Here is a 20,044-nt window from a genome sequence, read left to right on the forward strand (position 1 = left end):
GAGAGCAGGTGCCGAGGAAGAGGGAGATTTGACAACAACGTATCATGATGTCTTGTCCCCTCTTCCAGACATTGCGAACTAGCCATAAACTGCAACTAATGATACCTTGCCAGGCTGTCAAAGAGGTATATGCATTTCCATTACACTAGTGTAATTAATGCATCCTTCTGAAAAATGCCATGAACTCATCATACAAAAGTTCGGGAAGAAAAAAACCATAATGAATTAAAAAAAAAAAAAAAGGTGTGGGGGAGGCTAAAGCAGTTACCTAAGGTGTTAAAGAAGAAAATATAATCTCTCTCCACTCAGAAAAACAGAAAACATGTCACAGTGACATTTCCAGCTGGTAAGCTACACAAACTTAATTTCCAAGGGTTGAATTAAAAATAAAATTGGACTCAGTACTGTCCTTACAAGCCTTAGAAAGGTTACTGCCCCCACTATATTAGCTATAAAAAAAAAAGAAGGCTGGAAGATTTATATATGTATTGGTCTGCTGTGCTCATTTTTTTCTGAGAAAAGTAACTTGGGATGGGATTCACTGTAACATGAAGTTTCTGCAAAGTCAAGTGATACCTACACCCACCTCCTGCACCCACCAGGAGCAAAAGAAGGCCAGGACCCTGCTATTGAGTAGGATGGCTTTTGTGCCTGTGAGCTGCGTGGCTGGTTGTGGACTGGGACACCTGTGGTAGGCTGGCTCAGCCCTGTCAGATGGGCACTTTTGCACCGTTGCCTGCAGAAACCCAAGGCAGGTGCCACAAATCTGTCCTGCCAGATAGCACACCTCCACACAGGACTGGAAACACTTATTAATCCTGTTTTCTGGCTGGCAGTCCATCCAGAAATGAAGGGGAAAAAAATAAAACTCATAGAGAAGTTCCTAAGATAAGGAGACTACATCTCTCCTGCCAATATATGTCTCTGGCTAATTGAAACACAGAATGTGTAAGCACTCAAAGTTTAGGATGGGGATTGCACCAAATCCAAGCATGTGAAACTCTTGAAAGAGTCCTCCTCTTGGTACTTAACTATGATTTGCTATTTTCTAAGTCACTGTTTACAGCTTCTTGGTAGATAGTCTCCTTTGAAACTCACAGTCTTTGATACTAAGAGATTTGTGCTTTCGGTTTCCACGGAGGGTGGAAAAATAATCGGTGAGACTGAAGGCATAAAGCCAAGGCAGAATCACGGAGCCTGAGCCAGGCCCAGTTTCTCATGCTAGGGACAAGTGTCGAGGGGGCAGTGGGCAAGTGTGACCCTTGCGGCAGCCAGATGTGCAGCTGTTGCACCAGGGGACGTGGATGAAGCAGGACATGTGTCATTTATGCATGGCAGGCTGGGGAGAGAGTATTTGTGTGTGCACATGTGTGTGTCAGTACCTGGAAAGTGATAGAGCTACGACTAAGCATGTTCTCTAACCAGAACTAAAGCACGTTTCCAGAAGTGACTTTTAACCCCTTAGGCACCTGTGCCCTTATGCACTCCAGGCAAGGTTCTGCAAGCCAGCATTAATGAGTTCTGTCAGGGACGTGGGTGATGACCAGATATCCTCTGACAATAATTTTCAGCCATAGCTGAAATCAATAAATCCAGGTTGTGGGCACATCAGCTTTTATTACTGTCCAGTGAGATCTGTTGGTTTAGAGTTAACATGTAAATGTCTGAAAATTAGTTTTTCTATAATCCGCACTTCTTAATGTCCATTCAGCTAGAAGCTAAAATAAAAACACAGGAGGAGGCATTTGTCTTCCACACAAAATCATACAAAAAGTCTCTTTTTATTAAATATACATTAGTTACAGTTTAAGTCTTTCTTCTGTACAACAGTAACCATAGAAAACAAAAGAAGCTAAGGCTAAATTTATTCAGTCCCCGAACAGTGTATTAAGACATTTTACATTGTCTACAAAACTGACTTGGACTGAGGCAACGTCCTGTGGAATTCTCTTTAGAAAACCAGATAGTGAAAGGGGAATAATCTAAATCTCCATTTTGCTTTTTACTGTAACTGAAAGACTCTTGCATTACCCTTGGATGAACCATTAAAAGAAGAAGGAAAAAAAAAGTACTTTTTTTTGCTTTGCTACTGAAATGAGCACTATTCTGAGAGATTTATTTATTGTAATTTTAGTAGAACAAAGTAAAATGAATGATGAAGGGCTCATCTGTAGAAAGAACCAATTTTTTTATTATTACAAGCACTTAATATCAGCTAGCTTTCACAGCCTGTGAAGCTGCTCTTTTTGCATTTTTTTTTTTTTTTTTTTTTGCTTTTTAGGGTGTCTTCATATTTTCAGGCAGGATGCAGTTCCCCACAGGCCACCCAGGGGTGGACTCTATTCAAATCCCTTAAAATCCTTCCAAAGTCTGTGGGTGGGCTCCCAAGTTGGTTAACAACACACCACCCACAGACCACCCTGCCTCCTACGCACATTTCCAGAAACTCCTGAAGGTGATTTAAGCCGTGTCAGGGGCTTAAATAGAGCTGAAGTTCAGTGCCTTATCCCAAGTTTTATCTACAGTTCTGCTAGAAGACACACACAGTTGCAGTGAATGCAACTCTTGTTGACAGCAGTAGGGGATGACGAATATAAGGTCCTGACTTGAATTCATATATGTCAGCCCCAGTTTGCAGTAGATCATCACTGCCCTTGCCTAGGGTAATCCAAGGCTAAATTCATCTATGATGTATCTGCATTGACCTCAACAGGATTACAACTAGGTCTGAAGCTGGATCTGTTTCTTTCACAAAGTGGGTTTCAAAGCAAGTCAAGTACTAAAATGTTTAGCTTCTTGCTATCATTTGGATATAATGGTCTATGTTAAATATTTCATTTGCAAAACTCACAGAGTAGAGATTTTTATGGCTAGATGCCTGAAAAAGCATGTAGCTGCTTGCTCTCCTAACCTTTATTTGAAATTTCATGGAGTGGGCTTGGGTGTCCGAGTACTCCTCTGTGCCATGAATGGGATGTGAGGCTGCAACTGGCTGTATCTAAGCTTTACCTCAGAAGCAATCAGTTTTCTTTCTTAACGATACACGTGCTCAGCATTGGCAGCAATGGCAAAACACATCAGAAAATGGTTTGCCTAAATGATGCAAGAAGGAACTGTAAAGGGCATGCAAAAGTGAGTAAATAATTTCCCATGCAGAAATTGTATCAGATGGATTCTCCTTAAGACTGTGGGCTTGGAATCCATGAAAAGTAATGACCAAGAATATAAAGAAGCAAATGGTGTTGCAACATGAACAGCAGTCAGCAGTTTAGAAAAAAGTTTCCACAAACATCTTAAGTGAGGGAGGGATGGGGAGAGGAGAGCCTTTAAGTAAACACCATTCTTTGGGTCAGCTGTTGTACCCAACATTTCATTAAACGTTACACTTGTTTGAGGGAAACCATCCACAGTTCTTCTTTGGGGTATCGGGGAGAGCACCAGGGATGTAACTGGAGAGATGCAGATTAGTCAGCCAGAGGTTTGAAATCCTCTCCCATGGTTGAAGCACATCTCTGGTACTTTACAGATCATCAGGACAATTGAGGCTATGTTTTAGCAGGCTAACTAGTAATTCATTCAATGGCAAAAATGAATTGTGGCAAAAGACCTGAAACCTGATGGTTACCATGCCTTGTTTCCAACAGCATAACCTTTCTGAGAGCTTTTGATCTTGCACTGCCTCATTGCAGTTGTAATTTGGAGTGTTATGTCCCCACTCCCCCTTACAGGTCACCACCTCTAGGTGACTACATCTCCATGCTGGAGTGCAGCCTCCCTTCTGGTTGAACACCTGGCTGACATTCTGAGAATCATAATTTCTTCGAATTTCTGGTTTCTGTGACTGCCAGGACAAAAATCATAATCTTAGAACTGTAACACAAGTTCCTCTGCCTCCTACCATCAATTTGATTGTCTCACCTGTTAAAGAAAAAAGGAGAGAAAAAGAAAACAGAGGTGAACTAGACATGGAGTGACACTATCAACACAAACTGTTGCCTTAATCCTTCCTTAGCTGGGCTTGTAGACTCAGTACATTACAAACAACAAACAACGAGCTTACAGATTACAATAGTTCACCAGAAAGTGTGCTTTTTTTCCCCCCAGTTTTTGTCAGAGTAACTTAGTGCAAAAGATCACAAAAATAAGTACCAATATACAGAAATACCCAACCGCCTATATGCATGACTCAAAATAAACAACCAAAGAAAAAAGCTACTTCAGACCCAAAATGAGAGTGTGTTTAGAAGTTTCACAACAAAAGGAGCATGGAGGAGAGGGCCGCCCACACCAAAAGGGGATGCGAAGAAATTTTCATTGGGAAAGGAAGTGCAGCAAAGCGCAGAACCAAGGGAACAAATCGTGCTTTGAAACTGTGATAGTAACTTGTGGGAAAAAATAACCCAACAACAAAACCCCCAAGGGCAACTCTTAACTGCAGTCAACCAAGAGGTTTCTCATCAACCCCCAAAAGACTCTGAATAAGGCCCTTGGTTCGGCAGGGATATAACTATCACTTGGCTCGTTTGGTAAGTAGGCATTACAAAACTGAATGAAAGCTTTGAAATAGCACTTGTCTTACAAAGCTTCACAAGGTCCCAGTTTTTGCTTGTTTTTTACAAAGTGTTGCTTTCTGAAAAATAATTTAAAAATACTCCGAACAAAAAACCTTTGTGTCTGTGAAAAGCTGTCAGTGTAGAACAACGCTTGAAACTGATCTTCTTCAGTGTAAGCGTCGTGTAGGTGATGGTAACAAACAATGCCATGAGATGGTGGAGCACAAAGTCACATTCTGTCTCCTGTGACACTCTTGTTAAGCTGAGGTGAAGGGGACACTAGCTGATTGGTTTTCATGGATGGAAAGGAAGATTGATTTTGTTTTGAAGACAGGATTATCTTGCACCCTCCCCTGGACTGCTCTACAATCTCAGGAATCCCCATTTGGCCTTGGCCTCTGAGAAATGAGTTGGGCAGTTATGCGTCCCTTGACCGTACCAGCAAGTCTTGCAGGGCTGAGGGGGAAAATGGCACTGGCTGTACTGGAAACATTCCTTATCTGAATCCTAACATATCCTAACAAGGCTTGGAACATTCCTTATCCGAGTGGTACAGTACCACTGTCACTGGACTTCTGAAAAATTCCAGTAATTATCTACTTAGACTGTAGCCAGGATGGAAATATACTGTTGACTAAAGCCATCTCCAACCCTATAAACAGTGAGGCCCTATTGAGCTATCCGGGACTGCAGTAGCTGCAAACAGCATCTCGCTCTGAGTGGAATACCTCTCAGCTTGCAAACTCCAAAGTCTGTAAAATTAGGAGGACCATCACTAAAAGCTAAAGCTGGAGCCTCAGCTGATACCCCCACTCCTTGAGGCTCAGCCTTTTGCCCATTGAGAAATGCAAAGGCATGCAACATGAATATTTCACTGGACTGGAGGGGAACTTTTAACATGTATACCTTTATACATTTGTATGTATAACTTAATACATCTTATTCATTTGTGACTGTGTGCATGTGTGTGTGAATTGATTTAGGTACCGCATAGGAAGTATAGTGTATTACCATTTTAAATCCATAGTTAAACCACTTTTGTTATTTAAGTAAATCCTATTGATCCACTTTGTAAATAATAAATTAGTTACTGATTAAGTGTTGCTAAAATCTTGTGATCAACCTTAAACTGTGAACAAATATTACACATCTTTTAGATATAAACCATTGTCCAAATCTGAGAATAAGATTGGATCTAGCCACACGTAAGCTCTGTTAAGAGTTTAGAAAGCCAAGGTGTCTCTGAACCTTGTGACTCAATAGGAGGGTCTCCCTTAGCCTTTTAAATTTTTAGTCTCTGTGTAAATCATTCCAGCTTAATTTTAATTTGATTCTCTCTGTGATTTATCTATGTAGTAAGTAATGGAGTGAACACTGCCACTGAACTTTGAAGTCACACTCCCACAAATTCATATTAGAATGATTTCGTTAATATGTTTGATGGTGATTCTTCAAGAGACCTAAACCACACAACTCATTTATCAAGAACTTAGGGGTTCTGGATGGCCACTTACCTGTTGGCTTTTTCAAATTATAGTATCAGACATACCTGCTTGGGGCTAGCAGGTGTGAGACATGAGAGAAACTCATCTCAAATGGCACCAGACACATAGGGCTAGAGAGGCATCTTAGGGGTCTGAGTTAGCTTTGGATTATGAAATTTGTGTAGATCTGTGTACATGTATGCTATCTGCCAAAGCTCCTACACGAGAGAATGAATGGATCTTGGGTCTAGAACAGAGTTATCCTCTCCCAAGCCCCATAAATTACTAATCAGGTGGCCACTGACTCAAACGTGTGCTTTGATACCTGATTTTCATATATTCAGCTATAAGTGGATGCATGCATTTCCTAAGCAGAGATGCTTAGTGTAATTTCAGATGCAAGGAGGTGTCCTTCCTTAATCCCAGCTGGCATCTCAATAAAAAGAAGGTTTCTTTTAAGACCTGAAGACAGCAGATGTATCTACTGGAGCTGCAAGATTAGTATAGATTCCTATACGTAGGCAAATTCAGCTAGAAGTAGTTAACCTATTGCCAGGAGCCCAACCCTGTCTCTGTAATCAATGGAGAGAAAGATGCACCTCTAGAGAGTGATACACTTAATCTTACAAGATGTCTGAGACATTTGCTCCGTCCTCACTGACCACAGGACAGGACTGGATGACAAGTGTAAAACAGGTAGCCTGTAAAACCAAATGCAAAATGAAACAAACCCAAAAGACTCAGATAATAGCAATCTTTAGTGCTTCCGTAGGTCTAGGACTCAATCTTATGCTCAGCAAAATCAATAGCTGACTTCATTAGAAGAAGATTCATATCCCCTCACCATGGTGAAACTATATGATGTATCGATTGTTTCTCACCCAATATGTGAAATATGTGATCAGCTAAATGCTAATATAGACAAACATCTCATTAAAATAAGGGCTTGGCTTAGACTGTAAAAACTAAGCAATTGCTAAATCGGATGGGTTACGTCTAGCTAGAACAGGTTAAAATAAAACAGAAAGCAAGCATCTCATGTTTGTATTTGGCAATCAGTTTTAACTTAAATGTCAGAGAAGTCTCATGGCTGAATACAACCTGATAACAGGACAGCCCTAAATGGCTTGTTTTCACAACTATGTTCACCCAGATGAGAATCCTGGTTTAGCCAATGTGAGTTAAAAGCCTGTCTCTTGTTTGGCTTTGTTTTCACTGCAGACATAATCTAAGTGCTGTGCCAGGCAAGAAGAAGAAAATTAAAAAAAAGTTTTAAAAATTTACTCAAAATATACACTGTCCTATCTCTGGTAAGTGAATAACAACAGATGAAACACTTAGTGCAGATTACACAGGTGACCGACTTAGGACCAGCATTTTATTTCCAGAAGAGAAATGGGACTTAGTATAAAATATTTAAATATTTTTGAAAATTATTTCAAAACATTTCACAGCAACGGAGAAGCAGAAATCCAACCGAAATTAATTTAAGTGCTCATCTTGTTTAGTCACTTAGAATTGATCCATATCCTCAGGCAACTAAATTCCTTTGAATGGCCACACTTCACTCAGGTGACAGCTTATGTCTCATGGAACATTAGTGGGATTTTGTTTTTTGACAGACAGCCTTTATTTTTTTCTATAGCCAGCCACCAGGGCTCTCAAACAGACCTTCTAGGCATCCAACTCAGATTTTGCATAACTAAATATTTTTATAAGCATGGTTGTTATTGGCCAATTAATTTCTGGAAAACAAGAATTTGCAGTGCCTAAATCCATATTTAAGTGACTTAGACATTTCATAGCCTAAAAATCCCTGCATAGCAATAACAATTTTCAGAGGTTACACACTATTATCACCAGGAGTAAAAAACCAGACCTAGCACCCTTCTACCAACCCCTTAACTTTTGTTATGAAACTTGTCTTAATAGAAGGAAGAAACCCCAAACAATTCTTTGATATTCTCAGGTTTTCCATTAAAATAAATCCTGACATTTTACATATGAAAAGTATTATCCCCTACGTTTACTGAAAAATGTTATCTAGAATGATAGCTAAAAGAAAAAAGAAAAGACAACCCTCACCCCCACCCACCATTCAAAGAGCAATTTTAACAAAAATAGCAGAAATGGTTTGTAATAGATGGGAAAAAATTATAATTTGAACTATAGAAAATGAAAGTAATTTGAACGCTGGTAGATTTTTTTTTTGTAATTGCATTTTTCTCTTTTTTTTTTTAAAAAAATATTTTTAATTGCTGTTAACTGGTACTGAAATAAACCAGATTATTCCCTCACTAAAGAGAGCATTATAACAACAACAACAAAAAAAAAACGGGGGGGGGGGGGGGGGGGATAAAAGAGTATTAGGGTACTTCATATGGTATCTTTTAGCTACTTTTTAATAAGAATATTGATATCCTGATTTAGACCATAGGATTTTAAAATGGCAAGTCCATACAAATGTGTTCATTTGTCCAGCCCTGTAGCATATAACCATTCATATCTCATTACATCCATCAGTATAGATGCATGTGTTTCTGTATACTCACGCATGCATTTATGTATGTGCAGTTCTTTCTTTTCATGGATGCATACCGACGTAGCTGCATTTTCAAGGAGTTTTACTAGTCTGGGCGAGATTAAATGAGGATAAGAAAAAATGGACAAACCAACCACTTACACTGTTTTTCCAGGTCTGGGCTTCCACCCAGGACTGAGCCACTGAGCTGTATCTGAAATGTTTGCTGCAACTCTAGTATCTATATTTGGGGAAGGGAACTTGAGCGTCCTTGAAAAAGCTCAGCATCTTGCTGAATCAGGCCCTAAGATGACTGAAAGTAATTTAGTCACTTGAGAAATGAGAGGACTTTGCTTCATTGCTCCATCTCCCTTTTCCAGCTACTCCACTGCTGGAGCTGCTTTGAGCTTTATTGTTGCCCTTTACAGAAATGTTAGTCCTGGGAACTAACACGTAGGAAAGCAGAAGGGTGATTTGCATCTGTTAGTTTGGCAAGAGGAAAATACAGACCTGTGGACTTCCCATTCCTTCCTATTCCGTTCTTCATAAAGCCAATTAAGTACATTAGGACTTCAGAGATCTTTCATGCAGAGGCCATTTCAGATCAGATGACTCAAACACGGGCAGAGGAGCCCACGCACTCATGTATTCCTCCCCTCATGCCATGCCAAACAAAGCAGCTTTTTCTGGGGGAAGGAAGGAAAGAAGGCGAGGAAAATTGCTTTGCTAGGATTTCACTGCAAAAGATAAAGCAACGTAAAAGGAACACAGCTAATGAGTCCATCATTACACACCTCATCATGCAGAAACACTCTCAAGTAATCAGGTATCATGCAAACAGCCAGCATGAGGCAAAAGAGCTGCTGCTGACCACGATCAGGGAAGAATGGCAGCAATATAATTTCAGCATAAATGGTTTTATAAAATTGTTTGGTTAGAGTTCCGGTTATAGGGCTGGCCTCACATATTCCTCTTCACTTGAGAGCAATATCATTCCAAGATTGCTTTCTCTTCACGGGTTGTTACTTCTGAAGTCTTCCAAAAGAAGTAGTGAAGAAACACCGTACCCAAACTGTCATTTATCTATTCTTCCTTGTCTGTCTCTGTCCCCTCCTCCCATCATAAAAATAACCAGCTACGTACCTTTGTGATGCACTGCCTGGAAAAACAGCATCTGTTGCATGTGTAACTTCATCTCTAGTTTGCTGTGGGTTACTAACTCATACTGCGATTCTTTGATTTTAGTCTATGTAAAAAGGCTCACCATGCGGAAACCCCAGGATGACTGCAGAAGGATGTAGAGGGCAAAGAAAGAAATTCAGCTGCACAATTAATTATCTTGAATTATACCTTATTAAGAGTACTCCAATAACTATTTCTTTTTCTTAGCTGTTGGACTGATTTAACTCCTGTCAGAAACCTCCAAGACTGACAGCAAATTCTACAGTCCTCAGAAGCCCTGCGAAGGCAGCATGTCACACGGACACAAGCAGGGTGTGGAAACCTCCCTCGGTGGGACTTCTCCACTTCTCACCCACGGGATGTCTGTGAGGGAAAACAAGGTTTTTCAGCCTCACACTGAAACCGTGCAGCACAAGTGAAATGGGCAGGGTCTGAGTCTTCAGTATTGTTCCTAATCAGGAAAGGACAGAAGACTTTAGAAAAACAGGAGAGAAGATTAATTTGAAGTATAGTATTTGAGATATTTTTTAATCTGTTTCCCTAATGCTCTTCCTTGTTGCTCTTCCTTGTAAACAGGGATGATTAAATATTAACCTTTTCAGACATGACATCAGGACATGACATCATGACATCAGACCTCTCTAGATTTGGCAAAAATATTCCAATTTCTACAAGCAGGAAATACCAATCAAACTTTCATGCAGGTTTTTGTGGTTGGGTTGTTGTTGTTTGTGTTTGGGGTTTTTTTTGGGGCGGTGTGAGTAGTTGGATATTATTTTTTTTTAGAAGAACTGGCGGAAGGTGTGACTCATGTTTAAACTATTTTTGTTTTTTCTTGCCTATGTACTTTTTCTTTGCCACAGCAGCAACAGTGTTTAACCTCAGTGCGAGATAATCCTCCATATGGCATGAACAGGTATATGCTGCATTTCTAACATTTCAGACAAATATAGAGCACCTAAGTCCTAGCAGCTTCCTAAAACCCTTGGAGATTCAAGCTACTATTTTCCATGCTTCAGCTAGAGTTATGCTAGAGTACCTTGGGTCTACATAGCCAGCCTTATGAGATGGAGGTGAAAGAGGTGCACGGGAATGACATTTATTGTTGATACATATATTGTTGGAAAAGTACTGATAAGCCTAAAAGTTACAGTAAAACAACAGGAGGTTGGGGGAAGGAGCTTAATGAGGACAGGTTTATATTTCCTTATCTCATACCAGCTTCTCAACTGGTATAAATTAATGTAACACTACTGAAATCAATAGATATCTATCAATTCATATCATTTGAGAATTTGGCCAGTTCTTTATGATTGTTGTAAATGAGCCTGTAAAATACATCAGGCGTTGTGGTCTCATTCTTTCCCTCTATCCTGTCCCAGTATCTGTAGAGCTATGTGTTCAGCTACTTTACCTCTAGTTTACATAGTCCAGCTCTAGTGTAAAAGTGATGAACTAAAGGGCTCCAAACTAAAACATAAATAAATGTAGGGACTTTGAAACATCCACGAACCTACAGCAGAAACTAGGTGTGTATGTGGATATTGTTTTGTGTAGGGTGGGATAACAGGTCTCTTGAACTGCAGAAGTAAACTGTGACTGCCAGGTTCTTGTGCAGAGAACGAGGCACTGTGACTGTTTTCAGTGTTTCCTGTGCAGGGCGGTCTTTTCCAAATGAAAAAGAAGTTAGCAAAAAATGAATGTTAAAAAAAAAAATTACAAAAAGAAAAAAGGAAGGAAGAAGGGGATAAAGGAAGGAAGGTTAGGGGAGTAAGATTAAGAAGAAATTGCGCTGTCCATCAGATGAAATATTCCCGTTTACACTCGGTCACTGTGTTTTGCAAGTCAATATCAGCTTTAAGGGAGCTCTCAAGGTTTTCTGGGTATTCCTTCTCCTTTGTCTGGCTACTTCGATGTGCTTGTTTGTGTTGATAGAGGAATCTGCTCATGATGGCAATGATGCAAAAGATGATGAATATCACAACTGCAATTACACCTGAAGAGGGGTAAAATAAGGAAGGATAGAAAAAGTAAAAACCAAAATGAAACAAACCCAAACCAATATACCTCAAAAAATACATTACCAATGCACAACACCTAGTGGATATGATGGATAGTTCATCTCAGTCTGTACCCAATCATCTGCCTCTATCACAGCCTCCCTGGTAGTTTTTATTTCTATTTTGTCACCTTACATAAGACTTAAATCAGCAAGCATTGACATAATTGACCTTCTAAATTCAGTCAAATTCTGCTTTCACTGGAAGTGGAGTCAGTGTGTTTGTTTTTTAAAAACTAAATCTGTATGCTCATTCAAATTCTTGCTCTGTCATATTTTCTTCTGTGTTATCTCTGGAAACCTTGCATGAGCCTTGTACACTTTGGTTTATAGCTTCTAGATATATCAAAGGCAGCTCCCTACAGGGCATCCTAGAAAATAAACCGAGATAAATTGCCTTCCATGTTGTTAAAGGAAAATGAAAACCATACATGAATCTATGGGACAACTTTCCCTAGTATATAAATGCTTCCATATGACCAAGTGAGTTCCACTATGCCACCAGCTTGCAAAGAGACAACTCAAGAAATACAGGATATGTGAATACGGTGTTGAGGCTCTCGTCAGTGGTGTGTAAAAGAATTACTTGTTAGCTGGGTCTTAGATCACAGAATCACATGGAACCAGAGCATGGCTGAGCTTGGAAGGGACCTCTGAAGGTCACCTTGTCCAAATCTCCTGCTCTAGCAGGCATACAGACAGACTTTGGTTGTACTTTAGAAAACCCGGGTTCTTGACAATCCATAATGTCTTTTTTCTGGGTGATATCCAACATCCCGTGCTGCCACTATTGGCTTCATACATAATGCAAACCCCTATCTAAGTAGCTTGATAGAGGTATGTGCTAATAAATACAGCAAATACTAGAACTGCATTAGATTACAAAAGACTTGAACTGGATTTTATGGGTCCCAGATTTAAAGTATCCTAGATGTTTGCCTTGACAGAATTATTCTTCAATTGCAATCTTTAAAAATGAAGTTACCTCCAATCACTGCTGAATCGCTTCTGACTGCATTGGTGAGAGGCTCTTTTTCATCTGTCTTCCCAAAAGGATCTGCAGTTGGTGAAACAAAACAGGACTTATTTTCTGTATCAACTATATTCATTTTCTCTGTGGTTTAGACAGAAGCATCCTCCTAGCCTCATGAATTCTAATCTGTTTTCAAAAGATGTGATTTGGAGGATTGGAGAATCAAACCAGAAAGCTCTCGGGGCGGGGGGGGGGGGGGGGGAGGGGAAGTGACCTTGCAGGGCAATTTTCTTCTACATCTTCAGGAACAAAGTCTGTTAACAGTATATTTAAAAGGAAACAGAAAGGCTTACGCTAACATCTGAAAGTCTTGTCTCAGTTTATCAGTAGAAGAATCAGAGAGATGTTTGAACCAAATAGCTCACTGGGAGCTTTGGGAACTTTCCTCAGTCAGAGCTTTTCTGTTATGGGGGGAGGTTGTTTTTTGTTTTGGTTTTTTTTGTTTGTTTATTTGGTTGGTTGGCTTTTTTTTTATAACTAAGAAACAGTATCAGAAGAAAAAGGAAAGCAAGGCTAAATAGATTTAGACCTGACCTATGTTTGTAGATGCATATATAGCAGTCAAATTCAATCCCATTAAAAGAAGCAGCCTCTGCTTGGGACAGCTTCTTGGAAGGCGTGTTTTTCTCCCCACTGCAGAAACGTAGTGCTCAAATTGGATTCAAAACAGGGAGTGGTCAGAAATTAATTCCTATATTAAAAGCATCTTGATGTTGCAGCTTTCTTGTACCCAATCTATACATGACTACTGTCGAAACATATGTCTAAACAATCTATACGCTGGTAGTTTCAAATTCAGACCCAAACCTGAGAGGTCAAGCTCTCCCTGAAGCCGGTGGAGCTCCAGCCCACTGTACTACGGGCCACTACACCCAGTGTACTTACTGTACTCCTTGCTGTTTCGGAAATGCTGTGTTTTCTACTGCTAGCAGAATCCAGCTTTTCCGCACCTTCACTTTTTTTTTTTTTTTTCTTTCAGCTTACCCTCTCCTTTGATGAGATTCCTATCTGTGTTTCTCTCCTTTACAAGTCTCCAGGCTATCGCACAGAGGATGTACATGAGACTTATGGATGACTTTGCTATATATTATACTGCTTTGCCAAACTAGTCTTTCCAATGCAAGAGGTGAAAGCCTAACTGAGAAATTCAGTCTTCTAAGGTTTGCTGTAATTTAATATCCTTGCCTTGGTAGCTGTAGTACATTTTGGTACTTCACTGTACAAGATGTTTTTTATTGAAACAAGCAACAATTTCATATTTGTGTATCAGGATGTTTAGAGTTTTTTGTTGTATCTATACATTAGAAAATCGACACAGACTTACACAGTTAACCTCAAAGTTATAGTTTTCTTCTCAGACACTCAATAATGAGAAATTGGGATTAATTGAGATATGAGCAGTAAATCTGAAAGTTAATCCTTAATTCTGTCTTCTTTTTATTTCTTAAAATGTATATTCCATGCAAAAATGTAAATCTCAAGTACATCAATACAAAGTATAATTTGCTAAAAATTGGATTTTTTTTTAACAAGAATATACCGCCCAGTGCTCTTACTTTAGCATATAAAGACATGAAGTCTTCAGAAGTAACTTGTTCTAAAGATCTTATTCAGGCTTTAATGAAATCCAGTGTGAATAGTGAGGCAGTAGTATCAGTTAATTTAACGTATTGAGAGGAAATCATATTTTAAAGCACAGAGTGGCAAAGACAGGAATAAGCTTTTATAATAATTCTGACTTTCTGATGTAACAGTGTTTAATCTTGACAATAGAGTGCAACTGATTGTAAGCTTTAAACATTAAAGTCCAAAGATGCTACATTCTGCTCTGGGTTCTGTCCTGCAGTTCTGAGCCTCAGGTTTTACCGCTTTCTAAACTCTTTAGAAAAATTAGATCATCAAGGTGACAGATCACAGGGCAAGGAGTTCATATTTTCAGTATCATTGCCCATTTGGTATTTACAAGACACATTTCTTCTGTGCGTCAGAGCAGGTACCTTAGACAACTCTGGGCGGTGAGAAGAAAGCTGGGGGCTGGGGAGAAGCACTGGCAGCCATTCTCCACAGAGTAATCAGCAGCCTTTTTCCCTATGCAGAATGCTAATAGCATCATTTGTTTTCTGCTGAATATCTTAGGCAGAAGCTGCAGGAAATGGGGATTTGATGCAAGTGCAAATGTCAAAGGAATCATATTATGATCTAAACTAGAGTTTTATTAGTAATCAGAAAAAAAGACAGTGGCTTCATAGGTCAAGGGGCAAAAAATAGCCCTTAATTTGTACCCCTTTCTGGTCATTAAGAATTCTGCCACATCCACTGGTGACTAAAGCAGCAACTTGATTGCCCCTGTTCCTGGTGACAACAGTTCCAGCTGCTCTGAGTTTCCTTCTCTGCATACAAATTCACATATGCAAAATACTTAAGATTCCCAGAGGACAGTTTCAGAATTGCAAAAGATAAACGAACTATTGGCATCATGTTACTGGTACTGCTCAAGTAGTGCTCCTTCTCTTTAGCTTGAGAGAATAAAGTGCAAGCATTCAATAGAAGTCACACACATGTGTCGAGGGGTTTGTACAAGGAATTTTTGTTTGTTTCTGCTAGGGTGGGAAAAAAAAATTGACTTCTTTATTGTATGACTCCTGTTGCTTCATCACCACTACAATACAGATTCTGTGCAACATGTATGTGCTTCTTTGAGATCTGCACACTGGAGCTATCTGGAGTGGACAGGAACAGCAAACCAGGTGCATAACCATACTTCCAATGCTGTTTCACTATGGCTTTGGGACCTTTTTGTTTGTTCTAGGCATGTTTTACGTGATCTAGGAACTTAGTCTGAAAACTTTGGTTCACTACAAGGACTTTTGAAGTGGCCTTGGCTAATCCTAATGCCCATCCTCAACATGCCTAATTGAGAGAAAAGGCAACTTCCAAATCCAACACTAATACTATCACAATTGCATTACAGCAAAAAGGAAGGAAACCTCACTCTACAATATCCTTTAAATTCCCCATTCCCCTCTAGGCAGGACATACCTGATGAGGAATATATCGTGGTTACCGTGTTCACATCAGCTTCCATTATGGACGAACAGCTGGATTCAGTCAAGGAGCCTTTGACAGTGACTGGAGCAATGCTGGGATGGCGTAAGGCAGCTTTCAGGGGAGCAATGTGGTTGTACTGAACAGAGGACAGGCAGCCAGTGAAACCATAGGCATTTGCCTTTGCGACTTCAGGATCCAGTGACAAACTATCTGCAGTACAACAGAAAAACACTCCAGGAATTATCTATTTTAGGAAGGCATTAAAAAAATGTATCCTTTTCTTGCCTTACCCACCCCTTTTACTTCTCCTCATGCAATCTCAATTGTTCAGGTTTTATTTCAGCAGACAAGTTGTCCCTGGCCTGAACCATGAGGTTCCCATCCTTCCTCTACAACACTACTTACTTCGAACCAAGTTGGCTCCGACATAAAAGCCTGCATCGTGCTTCTTTCCTCATCCATTTCCTCTAGTATCTGGACAATATCTAGCACATCATTGGTGCTAACTATGGCAATAACAATAATAACAATAAACAGTAAAACCAGCAACACTGAATATCACAGAATCCTGGGGATGATGCTCTGTTTCTGCACCCATTAAAAATGTCAGTTTCACAGATATGGACCATATCTTCAAGGCATTCTATCTCCTCCACTCTTTTAACGAAGGAGCCTGCTCTCTGTTGTCTATTATACAATGCTTCATATGGCCAAATATTGAATCGCTTGCTAATACAGGCTTCCACCCTTCTTGAAGAGTTCATTTTTCACCTTACTTTGTTGATGTACCTAATCACGTTACTACATTTTAAAACCAGAGCTTCTAGGAATCCTCCTAGTTATAAGCCAGGCTCTCACTTTGCTAGCCCTATTCCACTAATAAAATAAAAAGCAAAACTATACCTCTCCTTTACTAAATCAAAACCAAAACTGGTATCTCCATGCTCTTTTCCAGTCTAAAGTGAGATAACACAATTAATTTATCTGTTGGTCTGTGCTCATATAAATTACACAAACAGAAAGCAAATTAAAAGGTAAGTTTTTTTAATTTAGTTCCTAAAGTTTTAATATCAAAGATTGTTTGGGAAAATCAGTGAAGGATGGTGAAGCCATCTTCTCTTTCCTCCAAGCTGTCATTTATTTACTTTTCAGAAACTGAAATTCATACTGCTCAGAGGACTACAACATGATGCACCTTATATCGAGGTCAATCAAACAAGGAAAAAAACCCCAAACACAAATGCACACATATATATTACCAAAACTTACTCAAAGTCTTAAAAATTATCTGTTAATGAAAAAAGCTTCTAGCATTAAAGGTTTTAGAAATATGTCTGATGACATTGGACAATAAGGATTCCCAGCTTTTTAAGTTGTTTTTTTCCAAAGCTTGAAAAGTAAGATAGTAAACTTCAAAATAAGGTCAAATTTTTCCACCATCACTCAAATACAATGATTCTACAAGCTCTTAGCCAAAAAGATTTCAGAAAAAAGCAGACCTTCTACAACTGACATTGCTACCTAAATTACAGAAACTCTTTCTATGTATAAGAAAACACAGAGAAGCCTCAAAAGTAGCCCAAATCACACATTATTGTGATGCTCAAGATCTGTGACCATTCTGTCATGCAATCAGACGGAATTAGCCAAGAAAGATTTCTAATCTTGTTTGAATGTCTTCATGGAAGTATAACGTGGAAGAGTTTGGCTGCTTCTCAGCAAAGCAAGCTATGGTGTGAGCTTGCTCTGCAAGGGGTCTTACAGGAGAAATACTCACTCTGCAGAGTTGTCATGGGGACAGCCTCTGGGCCGTGAGTAACTGCAAGAGAGAGAGATTGGAAGGGAAACAGCGAGGCTTTGCCACTGAAAAAACCTGTAGCCTTGCAGCGGTTCACATTTACTCTTCTCAGAGCGTGTAGAGATTCACTGCATTCAGGTTTTTAATGAGATTTGGTAGGGGTGTTATAAAACAGACAAAGAATTGTTTCCAAGTTTCTGCAAGAAGGGTTATATAAAACTAAAAGACTGATTTACAGTATTTGCCATCTTTGTTGAATTTATAAAACCCGTTGTAAACATTTCTACTCTCAGCTTTTCCTTTTTTTTTTTTTTTTTTAGCTCTGTCACAAAAGGTGGATTTGTTGGTATCTTTTAGACATCAGGCAATCTAAATTGCTCTGTTCTGCCCCAATGTACAGAAGGTAAAGCCTAAGAAATAATGAATTCCTTTTTCATGGTACAGTAGTCTGAAAAATCTAAGATACAGCATTTTTGGTGGCTTTTTCAAAAAGTCAAATTAAGGGCCAATTCCAGGAGTCTTTTGTCAAAGTAAGCTTTGCATGAATGAGACCTAGGAGATTTGTTATTGAAAGGCTTTGAAATTTGAAAAAAAAAAAGAAAAGAAAACAAAGAACAAACCAAAACCAACTTCAGAGTCCTCTGGAAAAAATCCCATGCGCACAGCTACAGTTTGCTTTATAATATGGCTTTAGGTGCATGCCTTCTGTCTTTCAGAAGTGGGGCTTTCACTGTTCTCAACAAGAGACTGGCGTAACTTGGAAGTGAACAACTTGTGCTGCCCTCTGAATTCCTGAATGGATGGTATAAATCTGTAGTTACGACATGGTTACCTCTGTGAAAAGCTTATTAAAGGCCATTCTGTGTCTTGAAGTCTTTAAATCATGATAAAATATTTTTCCGAAAGATATTTTCACTACATGACACAGTGCTCAGTAAGAGACACAACTCCGTGAAGTTCCAAGATCTATGTTGAAACAAGGTCATATGTAACATCAGTGGCCTTCCTCTGACCTCATTACACCGTAAATCTTTCCATGCATTTGAATGGCCTGGAAAATCACACTGAATTGGTGCTGATGACTTGGTTTGATCTTCTGATATTTTAGCATTGCATTTCTGTTCTTGGTACTGGAGACCAAATTACTTTGGATGATTTCTATATGGGGCCAAGGCCGCAATCTTTTTTGGCTTTTGAGTAATTTAACTATTAATTCCCCATAAGTTAATTTTACCAATGTTTTTAGGAAATAATTTTTAAGCTTTGTCTGCCGAGTTGTGCATAAGTTGGCCTGGCTTCTTGCTGGGCCTTCTAGCTGCTCCCTAGAAGCTGTCTCCAATGTCACAGCTCAGTAAGCTTTGTGTCAGTTTTGCTTTCCTATTTTCCATGTACTTGCAATCGCTTTCCATGTTAATGAGGATTAAGCCTAACATGTAGTTCTATTTTATAAGCTTTATTGATTGTATCAACATAATTTATCTGCTGATTCATTCCTATTCACCAAAACAGATATCCTGTTCCACTGCTGTTTCTTTGTGCACCTGTGCCATATACAGCACACTTGTTTTAAGATCTTAAATAGAGCAATTTTAAGTCTCAATACCTCAGTAATGGAGAATTAATTTTCACCATAAATAGAACTCTGCTGAAATTCTCAAGGACCCAGCATTAAGCTGCTCAGCAATGTATCAGCAAATTGATACAATAAACGATAACTAATATGACAGATAACTGGAATCAAAGGGAAATCAGAAGCATTCTTTGCATGCAGGGAGAGTAGCTCAAAAGACCTTCTTTCTAAAGATACCACTGTGGAAAATGGGACTATAAACATTATTCAATATCTTTTTGTTCTTATAAACAAAAATTTCATGTCACTCCGAAACTTAAATCTGAGCCTGAAGTTTACTTGTGTACTCATTTACATCCAGGAAGGCCCATCATGGATTTCCTTAATCAAAAATTATTTTTAACATCAGTGAGAGCAGACACAGCCTGTTTTAAATGTCTATGCCCTAATTAATTAATTATTCTAAGTGAATTGCTGGTAGAAGGCAAAGGGTAATTCACTCTGTAAACTGAAGCACTGGTTCTTTTTTTGAATCTGAGAGAGATGATTTTTGTGGGAGTTAATGTTTATCCTTCATTTCATTTTGACAAGGTGCTAAACAGCACGGGCAAGATTACTTCTTGGATGTTATAGCTAGATTTGAGCCCATGACCTTGAAGTTAAAGACCTGTAGTCTCCACACTGCACCTGTCTCAGAAAAGTTGACTAGCAGGTACTGTGTAGTTACCTTGAAAAATGTGCTGCTATGTCCTTCAACAACCTCAGTAAACTTTGCTGATCCTAACCATTAATTTAG

General features: G+C 39.2%; 1 protein-coding gene across 2 annotated transcripts in view; it reads right to left on the reverse strand.

The window, feature by feature from the left end:
- Positions 1-1,762: 1,762 nt before the first annotated feature.
- The window catches only part of CNTNAP5 (contactin associated protein family member 5), a 296,748-nt gene continuing 278,466 nt past the window's right edge, over positions 1,763-20,044 (reverse strand). The window contains exons 22-25 of one of the 2 annotated variants that reach the window (XR_003559721.2): positions 15,872-16,090; positions 12,785-12,856; positions 9,069-11,736; positions 1,763-3,918 (exon numbers count right to left, since the gene is read on the reverse strand). Coding sequence is in view for 1 of the 2 variants with exons in the window: in XM_027804376.2 (XP_027660177.1) it covers positions 11,540-11,736; positions 12,785-12,856; positions 15,872-16,090 (488 nt within the window). In the remaining variant the exon portion in view is untranslated. Of the gene's footprint in view, positions 11,737-12,784; positions 12,857-15,871; positions 16,091-20,044 lie in introns of both variants that reach the window. The other variant, XM_027804376.2, reaches the window with a different exon arrangement.

Source organism: Falco cherrug, chromosome 8 (genome assembly GCF_023634085.1).
Source record: "Falco cherrug isolate bFalChe1 chromosome 8, bFalChe1.pri, whole genome shotgun sequence".
Lineage (NCBI taxonomy): Eukaryota > Metazoa > Chordata > Aves > Falconiformes > Falconidae > Falco > Falco cherrug.